This window comes from Sinohyriopsis cumingii, chromosome 14, assembly GCF_028554795.1.
Source record: "Sinohyriopsis cumingii isolate HCF-2022 chromosome 14, ASM2855479v2, whole genome shotgun sequence".
NCBI lineage: Eukaryota > Metazoa > Mollusca > Bivalvia > Unionida > Unionidae > Sinohyriopsis > Sinohyriopsis cumingii.
This window is the reverse complement of record NC_142974.1, coordinates 41,830,877-41,842,981: the sequence shown is the minus strand read 5'-3', so window position 1 is coordinate 41,842,981 and position 12,105 is coordinate 41,830,877. Positions and strand designations below refer to the sequence as shown.

The 12,105-nt window shown below is 35.6% G+C and overlaps 1 protein-coding gene across 1 annotated transcript in view; it reads left to right on the top strand.

The window, feature by feature from the left end:
* Nucleotides 1–12,105, top strand: part of LOC149783631 (dual specificity tyrosine-phosphorylation-regulated kinase 4-like) — a 209,085-nt gene that overhangs the window by 57,998 nt on the left and 138,982 nt on the right. Inside the window, exon 2 of the mRNA XM_089933148.1 lies at nt 2,133–2,301. Coding sequence (XP_089789274.1) covers nt 2,133–2,301 — 169 coding nt within the window. The remainder of the gene's footprint in view (nt 1–2,132; nt 2,302–12,105) is intronic.

The window sequence follows — 12,105 nt, the reverse complement described above, 5'->3', positions numbered from 1 at the left end:
TGTTGTAGAAGTAAGCATAAATATTCTATCTCAAAAGGGAGGGGGAGAATGTGTGGTAGCAGTAGGCACAATGAAAATTATTCTATCTTGAAGGAGGGGTGAAGAATCTGTTGTAGAAGTAAGCATAAATATTTTATCTCAAAAGGGAGGGGGAGAATGTGTGGTAGCAGTAGGCAAAATTATTCTATCTTGAAGGAGGGTGAAGAATCTGTTATAGAAGTAAGCATAAATATTCTATCTCAAAAGGGAGGGGGAGAATGTGTGGTAGCAGTAGGCACAATGAAAATTATTCTATCTTGAAGGAGGGTGAAGAATCTGTTGTAGAAGTAAGCATAAATATTCTATCTCAAAAGGGAGGGGGAGAATGTGTGGTAGCAGTAGGCACAATGAAAATTATTCTATCTTGAAGGAGGGTGAAGAATCTGTTATAGAAGTAAGCATAAATATTCTATCTCAACAGGGAGAGGGAGAATGTGTGGTAGCAGTAGGCACAATCAAAATTATTCTATCTTGAAGGAGGGTGAAGAATCTGTTACAGAAGTAAGCATAAATATTCTATCTCAAAAGGGAGAGGGAGAATGTGTGGTAGCAGTAGGCACAATGAAAATTATTCTATCTTGAAGGAGGGTGAAGAATCTGTTGTAGAAGTAGGCATAAATATTGCATCTTGAAAGGGGGGAGGGTAGAGAATCTGTTGAAGCAGTAGGCCAAAAAAAAAATCCCTCTTGAAGGGAGGGTGACAGGAAGAATCTGGTAGCATTAGGAAATAATATTCCATCTTGAAGGAAAATCCAAACACAATATAAAGTGCTTGATGTGAAACATTTGGAGTTAGGCACAGTTAAAAATAAAGTAAAAATGGAAAGAGCAATAATATATGTCTATTGATGGAGTTCCTTGACAAATCTATGCTTTGTTAAAATGCATTTAGATTTTGTCTAAAAGCACCTATGTTTTCTAGAAAATCATTCACTTGTAAAATTAATCAGACCTGTGGCTGGTAGGATATGGATAAGTGGGTTTTGTTAGCTCTACTTGACAGTCACCAAAAGAGTTTCTGAGATGGCCTAATTTGTCTCAATTGTCCAATGTCTGTTATTTATTCTCAACCTGTCCATTAGCAAAAGTTTGTTTATGTTACTTGTCCTAAACTAATTAGGGGGCCCTGAGTGGCCAAGTGGTCTAAAGCACTCTCCATTATGGATCACTGCCATCTCACCAGTCTGCGTGAGTTTGAGTCTCGGATTCGGCCAATGTGGGTATGTGAGAAAGCTTGCCACTAGCTTCTCGTGGGTCGGTGGTTCTTTCGTTGGATTTTTTGGGTTCTTCCTCCACCATTAATACTGGCCGCCATGCATAGCCTATCGTGTGCTAAAAAATGGTGTTAAACCCTACAACAACAACAACAACAACAACAATGCCTCTGGATTAAATTCTACTAAATTCAACAACAACAACAACTAAACTAATTAGAGGAGTGCCATTAAACTTTACATATACATTCATTCATCACTAAGTTTTACTTGGTCCTGAATGAAAATTTGCCCCACAGACTTCAGTTATGGCTGCCACAATAAACATATTGAAAATGTTGTCACAAATCTTGAATGGATGGTCATACTGGCTTTGTACGGTGCATAGTATTAAGTTGCCTTGTATGGTGAGATACTTTGTAGTGAAGGCTTTGAAGTGAGATGCCTGTACTGAGGTGTCATATTTTGAGGGAGTACTATGATGTATGTTCTGCTCACAATAAATTGTGGCAAAAGATTGTTACAGTTATCTAGCTACTGAAAAAATAATTGTGTTTACTGTCCCCCTCCAACATTAGTTGTTTGAGCCTTATTTGTCTTATTTTTATTTTAGCATTCAGCATCATTATCTATGGCAGAAAATCCTAGCAATCATTGGAAGGTTCAGTTTGAGAAACTTTGATTGGTTGATAAAAATGGTAATGAAGAATCTTTATGGAAGAACCCACAATGTTATGTTTATTCGGCTGGCATCCACTTACTTTGGGTTGAAGGACATCCTTTTTAATATTTCCTTGGATCATTATTGTTGAATTATTGAGGAACACAAAAGAATGTGAACTACTGGTATAGGTAACCCAAATTATTGTTCTTTTCTAGATACAAAAGAATGAAAGAGACTGCCAAGAATGAAGAACATGAGAAGAAAACTATGGACTCTCAGCTGCCTTCATTGCCCTCCATTCCTCAGGTTCACCAAATCCAGTTGCCACTCTTTATTCCAGTCAGCAGCATCCAACAGACAATCCCATCTCTCACAATCATCAGTGTAAGTATAATAATATTCAGATAAATATTGACTGAGATTGAGACTTAGAGATTGGCTGATCTTCAAACAGATTAGCAGACTGAGACAGAGAGAGAAACTGATTGATCATCAAACAGACCAACAGACTGAGACAGATTGACTGATCTTAAAACAGACCAGCTAACTGAGGCAGATTGACTAATCATCAAACAGCAGCAGACAGAGAGATTCATATCACAATAAGATGAGGACAGGAGTGAAATAAATGATATCTTGGAAGTCAAAACCAGGTTCATATATATATATATATATATATATATATATATATATATATATATATATATATATATATATATATATATATATATATATAATTCCAATGGTATATTATTTACGGGCAGGTAATGATTGGTTTTTAATCAGGAGATGAACTTTTTGGGTGTAATGATTTTGATAGTTTCTAGTTTATCTCATGCACTCTTTTTGCCATAGCTCTAGTTACTGCACAAGCTGGATATAAATCAGGGATTTCAATGCTTGTCAGCTACAAGTGGATTGCCCACAGATTTATCTTCAGCTGTGTCATTTTTTAATAATTTGTGAATATCTTTATTGGGTTAGGCCTTCACTGTTCTGATTGTCACTGGTTCTGAGACTAAGTATGATGATACATTTACACAATGGAGAGGAATATTAAAAGAGCTAGACTCTACTTCCTGAATAAGAACACTTTTATTAGATGAAGACTTCTCAGATAATGGCAAAAATCCTGATATTAACAGACTCTGAGAAGCACATATGTTCTTTAATATTTTAATATGGAGCTGCTTGGCAGAATCACCCATTAGTGATATAGAACCTTTAGACATGTGTTTGAATGGTTCATACTTCCTGATAATAAACTAAAATCAGACTGTGTTTTCTTTGCCCAACAACTGTATTGCTTTCCCTACATGCCATGACCCCTCTGGTGGCCTAGTGGTTAGAGCATCCGCCCTGGATGCACGAGGTCATGGGTTCTATCCCCGGCCAAGTCATACCAAAGACTTACAAAATGGTACTAACAGCTGCCTCACTGGGCATTCAGTATTAAGAGATTAGTGTTAGGACTGGTCTGCCTGGTGTCAGGATAATGTGACTGGGTGGGACATCATGCTACATGTCTGTGACATGATGCCCCAGTGCTAGACATCACTAGAAACTGCCACATTGCAGACATCGTAGTGATACGAGTGGAATAATTGTTAAAGCTCATTAAAAATCCCAAATCACATGGCCATTATCACTCGTTAAAAATCCCAAATCACATCACATCACATGATGTTGACCATTTAGAAATAAAATAAATCAGACTGTGTTTTCTTTGCCCAACAAATGTATTGCTTTCCTTACATGACCATGACGTTGATCTTTTGGAAATAAGACTATATGGAATAACTCGTTCTTTATTATGTTGCACTCTTTAGTAATCAGAAATAGCATGCCCTTTCTTCTTGCAATAGGTGCACATATAATAATAATAATAATGAGGACTTTGTATAGCGCCTAATCTTTAGAAGCTCTAAGCGCTTTACAACATTAGACATCACCTATAAGATAAAAAACATATATAATGATATGATTACAAAAACAAACACCATGAAATTAGAAAACATAAAAAAACATGCTGAAAATATTTAAAGGTAGGAAACATTATTAGGTCTCTAAGTTTGTTCTTGCAGTCGAAATAAGTGAGTTTTGAGAGCACTCTTGAATGGGATCACTGTCTCTTTGTGTCTAAGTTCAATGGGCAATTCATTCCACGTTGCTGGGCCTTGGTATGCAAAAGAACGCTGTCCATATGACTTTGTTTTCATAGTGGGAATAATGAGTATACGATTGTCAGAAGAGTAGCTTAAGTATCTTGCTGGTGTGTACACATGCGTGAGGTCAGATAGGTATGTTGGACTAGAGTCCGACAGTGAAATATAGCACAGAGAACAAATTTTGTGTTTGATTCTGGATCGAATGGATAGCGAGTGTAGGGTACAGAGCAGCGGAGAGGTGTGCTCTGATCGTGGTACTCTAAGTATGATCCGAGCAGCTGTGTTTTGAACTTTTTGAAGTTTCTGGAACAGATATTGAGATGAACCAGACAGAATTGAGTTACAATAGTCCAGTCTTGAAAGTACTAATGAACACATAAGTGTTTTAGTGGCATCAACTGAAAAATATTTGCGAATTGAGCTGATGCGTCTCAGTTCAAGATATGCAGACTTGCATATGTTCATGACATGTTGGTGCATTGTGAGAGTACTGTCCAGAGTAACACCTAGGTTTCATACTGATTGTGTGAATTTAATGTTGGTGTTGCTGATATTTATTGTTTGAGGTAAAGGATGTGAATGAGAAAGTCTTTATGTTGTGATCAGAATGGCCTCAGTTTCATCATCATTCATATGCAGCTTGTTACATGTCATCCATGATTTCACATCAGAAATGCACCACTCTACACCTTGGATGGTAGCATCAACTTCAGTTGGGTGGCTAGATTTGTATATTTTTGGGTGTCATCAGCGTACAATTGGTGAGACACTGGATGATGATCTATGACACTTGAGTGCAGATGAGTGTACAGAATGAAGAGAACAGGTTCAAGAACAGACCCCTGTGGAACACAACAACATAGATCAACTGGGCTGGAGTGTATTCCATTTGCAGATACAATTTGTGTCCTGTTGACCAAGTAGGACTTGAACCACAGTAAGGCTGTATCATGAATGCCAAATACATGCTGGAGACGGTAAAGTAATATATCATGGTCTATTGCGTCAAATGCTGCAGACTAATCAAGGAGGGCGAGGGCTGTAATCTTTCCACCATCCAACGCAGAGAGAATGTCATTAACTACTTTTAGAAGAGTAGTTTCAGTAATGTGGCAAAGGCGATATGCAGATTGTACATTGCTAAAAAGACTGTTTGAATTCGGATGAGACACCAGCTGGAATAGAACTTCTTTTTCTAAGATTTTTTTTATCTGAATGGGAGATTAGAAACTGGGTTGTAGTTCTTTAAATATTTATGGTCTAATGTTGGTTTCTTCAGCAGAGGCTTTACAATGGCAGTTTTGAAAAATGATGGGAATTTCTTGGATGAGAGAGAGGTATTAACAACATTAGTTAGTGAAGGCAGATCTGGATCTAAGCATTCAAGCAGCAGTGATGTTGGAATTTGATCAAGTTCACATGACTTTGGTGCACTCTTCATCAGGATTGTATGTACAAAATCCGTAGAGACAGGTTCAAATGCTGCTTATGGTTGCTGCTAAAATTTTGTATCCCAACTGTATGGTGATGACAAGTCAATTGAAATTATGGCGTCAAGCTTATCTTTAATGGTTTGTACTTTGTCACGGAAGAAAATTTGAATAGATAAGTCAGATCATAAGTTTGATTTCTAAATGTTTTGCCAGATTGTTATTTGGAAGTGCTCGTATGAAACTGAAATAAAGTTTTCCTAAGAAGCTGCTGCGATCACAACTTACAACTTATTTTTTAGTCAAGGAATACTCATCAGCTGTAAGGGCAGTATTTTTAAGGTTGTACCATTTTCTCATCAAGCAGGTCCTGACGTCACTATTGACACAGTTCTTGAACGCTTCAACTAATATGAGTTGTTTGTTATTATTGTAATCTTGACCAACCTATTTGGCTGAGCACCATCTATCACACAGCTAGTCTGTTCCCAATGAAAATTCCACATTGTGTCAAAACAGTTTTGTTTTGTACAGCTCCTAAATTAGAGTCAGTATGTTGTGGGTACCAATTCATATCCCTACAAGACACATTTTTAACCACATAATAATCACTTTGTTGTACTGACAGTGAAGTTTTCAAAGACTTCATGAGCATTGCCAGATAATGCACTTTATAATAATACAGTCCAATGCACTTGTGGCCAATGCAAATTTTCAGCAACTTCTCAATATGAAGAGAACTGAACTTGAGGGATGCATTCTGCTTACCGAGTTTTACTTCTTGAAATTTTGAATTTCATTTCTCTTTCTTTTTCTCACTGTATCTGTATTTTCCTCTTTTCATTTTTTTGTTGCATATGTCAAATCTCTTAAGTCATAATGGTGAGTCTTGGCACCTGTTTTAGTTATTGAGTGGTAAATTGGATTTGAATTATTAGGCTGTGTGTAATTTTCCAAAGGCATATATCAGCCAGCTGAAATTTCAAGGTTAATTGTAGACTGCTGTAATGAATGACAACCATAAAGAGGCAGCATATGGTAGTTTTTCAACAGGCCACTTAATCTCATCGATAGATATTGATCATGGTATGGTATCAGTTTACCAATACCCAACAGTGTCATCCATAAATAGGGCAATAATTCTAAGGAGCATTATGTAGCCAGTGAACTACATCAATATGCTCTGTTCTAGTCTTTCATATATTGTGTTTCCCCAATTGGGAACTGTAAAAAATATTTGTTTAAAATATATATTGGTTTTAATGTCACTTTTTACACATTATTGAACACAGTGCTGAGGTAATTTGAGCTGGATGCTTTCCAAAGGAAACACGGAGACAGACAATCCAGGCTGGCCTGGGTGGGTACCAAACACATGAACCTTGTATTACAAATCTGATGCTGCACCACCTGAGTTATTACATCTCCCGCTAACTGCATGGTCACAGTATCCATTTGATAAGAGGTTTTGGGGTTCCATTTATGACGTTATGGTCATCCTTGTGCAGTTGTGTGGCTGTCAGATCATTGGCCACTACTTGGCAATGCTATGTAGAGTTAAGCTGTTTAGTGACCAAAATCTCCTTGACATCATCTCCTGTAATAAAGTCATCATCTTACTGTCCAGTTCTACTTGACATCATCTCTTGTAATAAAGTTATCTTGTTACTGTCCAGTTTCTACTTGACATCATCTCTAGTAATAAAGTCATCATCTTACTGTCCAGTTCTACTTGACATCATCTCTTGTAATAAAGTCATCATCTTACTGTCCAGTTCTACTTGACATCATCTCTTGTAATAAAGTCATCATCTTACTGTCCAGTTATACTTGACATCATCTCTTGTAATAAAGTTATCTTGTTACTGTCCAGTTTCTACTTGACATCATCTCTAGTAATAAAGTCATTTTGTTACTGTCCAGTTTCTACTTGACATCATCTCTAGTAATAAAGTCATCATCTTACTGTCCAGTTCTGCTTGACATCATCTCTTGTAATAAAGTCATCATGTTACTGTCTAGTTCTGCTTGACATCATCTCTTGTAATAAAGTTATCTTGTTACTGTCCAGTTTCTACTTGACATCATCTCTAGTAATAAAGTCATCATCTTACTGTCCAGTTCTACTTGACATCATCTCCTGTAATAAAGTCATCATCTTACTGTCCAGTTCTACTTGACATCATCTCTTGTAATAAAGTTATCTTGTTACTGTCCAGTTTCTACTTGACATCATCTCTAGTAATAAAGTCATCATCTTACTGTCCAGTTCTACTTGACATATCTCTTGTAATAAAGTCATCATCTTACTGTCCAGTTCTACTTGACATCATCTCTTGTAATAAAGTCATCATCTTACTGTCCAGTTCTACTTGACATCATCTCTTGTAATAAAGTTATCTTGTTACTGTCCAGTTTCTACTTGACATCATCTCTAGTAATAAAGTCATTTTGTTACTGTCCAGTTTCTACTTGACATCATCTCTAGTAATAAAGTCATCATCTTACTGTCCAGTTCTGCTTGACATCATCTCTTGTAATAAAGTCATCATGTTACTGTCTAGTTTTGCTTGACATCATCTCATGTAATAAAGCAGTGATTCTCAAACTGTGTGCCGCAGAACATTTGCAGGTGTGCCATGGGAGTTTTGAAAAATATTTAAAATTGCTAGCGTTTTGAAACCTTGAACATATCGAAAAATTAAATGGTAAATCAGTGTCGCAAAAGGTAAAAAAGTAACATATATAAAAACACAATCTCTGTCAGTCTGTCATTCATTGGTTCCTTTCATAACGCCAGACTTGTGCGAGATGAGATTTCCGAAATTCTGGACACACTGAGAGACCTACAAATGGGACTGCATCATTACTTCCCATCACACGCAAGCAATGAATATGAATGGGTGATCAATCCATTTGGAAACAACGAAACTACAAATCTTACAACAGAAGAAGAAGAACAGCTCATTGATTTAAAAAAACGATAAATTTTTTCAGTCATAATTTCCCAAAAAGATCCTGGATGAGTTTTGGATCTCAATCAAGAAGTCATATCCTGCAATCAGTTCAAAAGCAAAGTAATTCTGCCATTTGTGTCTTCATGGTTTTATGAGTTTGGATTTTCAGCATTGACTGAGATCAAATCTAAAGAGAGAGAGAGAGACTTCTTAAAATCGACGATGAAATGCGCGCTTGTTTGTTGACTTTGGAGCCTCGCTTCAATCTGTTTTGCTCTCGAAAGCATGCACATCCTTCACATTAAATTTAAAATTAAATATATATGTAAAAATAAATAAGTTCTTCACCACAAAAATTGTTAAATCTTTTCAGGTGTGCCATGAAATTTTTTAGATCTTTTTGGTGTGCTACAAGACAAAAAAGTTTGAGAAACACTGTAATAAAGTCATCATGTTACTGTCCAGTTCTACTTGACATCATTTCTAGTAATAAAGTCATCATCTTACTGTCCAGTTCTGCTTGACATCATCTCTTGTGAAAAAGTCATCATGTTAATGTCCAGTTCTACTTGACATCATCTAGTAATAAAGTCATCATCTTACTAACCAGTTATACTTGACATCATCTCTAGTAATAAAATCATCTTACTGTCCAGTTTCTTTTTGACTTCATCTCTAGTTATAAAGTCATCATGTTACTGTCCAGTTCAACTTGACATCATCTCTAGTAATAAAGTCATCATCTTACTGTCCAGTTTCTTATAGACTTCATCTCTAGTAATGAAGTCATCATGTTACTGTCCACTTTCTGCTTGACATCATCTCTAGTAATAAAGTCATCATGTTACTGTCTAGTTTTGCTTGACATCATCTCTTGTAATAAAGCAGTGATTCTCAAACTGTGTGCCGTGGAAGATTTGCAGGTGTGCCATGGGAGTTTTGAAAAATATTTAAAATTGCTAGCGTCATCATGTTACTGTCCAGTTCTATTTGACATCATCTCTAGTAATAAAGTCATCATCTTACTGTCCAGTTTCTTAGAGACTTCATCTCTAGTAATAAAGTCATCATCTTAGTGTCCAGTTCTGCTTGACATCATCTCTTGTAATAAAGTCATCATGTTACTCTCCAGTTCTATTTGACATCATCTCTAGTAATAAAGTCATCATCTTACTGTCCAGTTCTCCTTGACATCATCTATAGTAATAAAGTCATCATGTTACTGTCCAGTTTCTTCTAGACGTCATCTCTAGTAATAAAGTCATCATGTTACTGTCCAGTTTCTACTTGACATCATCTCTTGTAATACAGTCATCGTGTTACTGTCCAGTTCTATTTGACATCATCTATAGTAATAAAGTCATCATCTTACTGTCCAGTTTCTTCTAGACATCATCTCTGGTAATAAAGTCATCATCTTAGTGTCCAGTTTCTACTTGACATCATCTCTTGTAATAAAGTCATCATGTTACTCTCCAGTTCTATTTGACATCATCTCTAGTAATAAAGTCATCATCTTGCTGTCCAGTTCTCCTTGACATCATCTATAGTAATAAAGTCATCATGTTACTGTCCAGTTTCTTATAGACTTCATCTCTAGTAATAAAGTCATCATGTTACTGTCCACTTTCTGCTTGACATCATTTCTGGTAATAAAGTCATCATGTTACTGTCCAGTTTCTACTTGACATCATCTCTTGTAATACAGTGATCGTGTTACTGTCCAGTTCTACTTGACATCATCTATAGTAATAAAGTCATCATCTTACTGTCCAGTTTCTTCTAGACATCATCTCTAGTAATAAAGTCATCATGTTACTGGCCACTTTCTGCTTGACATCATCTCTGGTAATAAAGTCATCATGTTACTGTCCAGTTTCTACTTGACATCATCTCTTGTAATACAGTCATCGTGTTACTGTCCAGTTCTACTTGACATCATCTATAGTAATAAAGTCATCATCTTACTGTCCAGTTTCTTCTAGACATCATCTCTAGTAATAAAGTCATCATCTTACTGTCCAGTTTCTTCTAGACTTCATCTCTAGTAATAAAGTCATCATGTTACTGACCACTTTCTGCTTGACATCATCTCTGGTAATAAAGTCATCATGTTACTGTCCAGTTCTACTTGACTTCATCTCTAGTAATAAAGTCATCATGTTACTGTCCAGTTTCTTCTAGACTTCATCTCTAGTAATAAACTCATCATTTTTCTGTCCAGTTGTGCTTGACATCATCTCTTGTAATAAAGTCATCATGTTACTGTCCAGTTCTACTTGACTTCATGTCTAGTAATAAAGTCATCATCTTACTGTCCAGTTTCTTCTAGACTTCATCTCTAGTAATAAAGTCATCATCTTACTGTCCAGTTCTGCTTGACATCATCTCAAGTAATAAAGTCATCATCTTACTGTCCAGTTTCTACTTGACATCATCCATACAGTACGTAGTTGAATTTTAATGCTGTGTTTATTTTGTAGCACTCAGTGTGTGTGCTGATCGGAATGGAATGGGCAGATTATGAGTGCCATATGCATGCACCTATAAGTTAAGTCTAACTGCAAACGACATAGACCTTGATCTGGAATTTCATGATATGTCAGCAGATCAGGGTCTTATTTGTTTGTTCTGCTCATTATTCCTAACAGACTTCATTGACACAGATCTGCTAGTACATTATGAAATGATAGATATTGGTCTGTGCAGTTAGCAGTTGGACTAAATTATCAAAAGAATAAATAATGAAATTCTGGATCAGTTAAATTTGACAATATATTCTATTTTATAATAAAACATTTTTGCAGTTTAAATTAAACAACCATGAAACATTACAAGAATGCAAAATTATGCAGAAAACATTTTGACAATGCAGCCTTCATTTTAGTTCTTATAATAGAATATATATATCTACATTTTTTTTCTAAACAAATTTAGTTGACACATTCATTCATGCAAACAAAATTATGTCCTTAAATACCAAAGGGTCAATGGAACATTGTTTGTGGTTTTATAATGTTTCATCCAATCTGGACTAGATTTGGCTGTTCTATATTGAAACAGATTTAAAATACTTTTTATGTACTAGTAGGTATTAAATGAAATGCTATTTGTTAAAGGTTTGTATTAATTAATTAATGGTGTCTGGCTCTCTGTGCAGGGTAAAAAGGTAGATTTGTATAAATTATAATTGCCAATTTATACCCTGATCTGTATATTTTCTTAATTTTAGCAGTATCAAATTCACTTATCACATACAATTTTGTCCAAATGATTTCACTTTATCTTTGATCTTCAAGTTTTCATTAGTAAGTGGTGTGAACAGGAATTAAAGCTAGTTCATAAATTAAATATGTGCTTTAATAAATTTATGTACTAATTAAAAAATCACAAAGATGGCCACCAGTTCATTAATCATAAAGGGGGTATGGAATTTGATGAATGCTTTGAGAGTTATAAATGACAACTGTATATGCCAGTAAAACCTAAAGACAAGCCAGGGTGAATTATTAGGTATTTGGTATATATTTATTTTTTTACCTTGATATCTATCAGAATATTTCAGTCAAGAAATTAACATAAGAAAGCAATTCTTTGGTACAAGCCATCAATACAAATTTGTAATGGTAATGA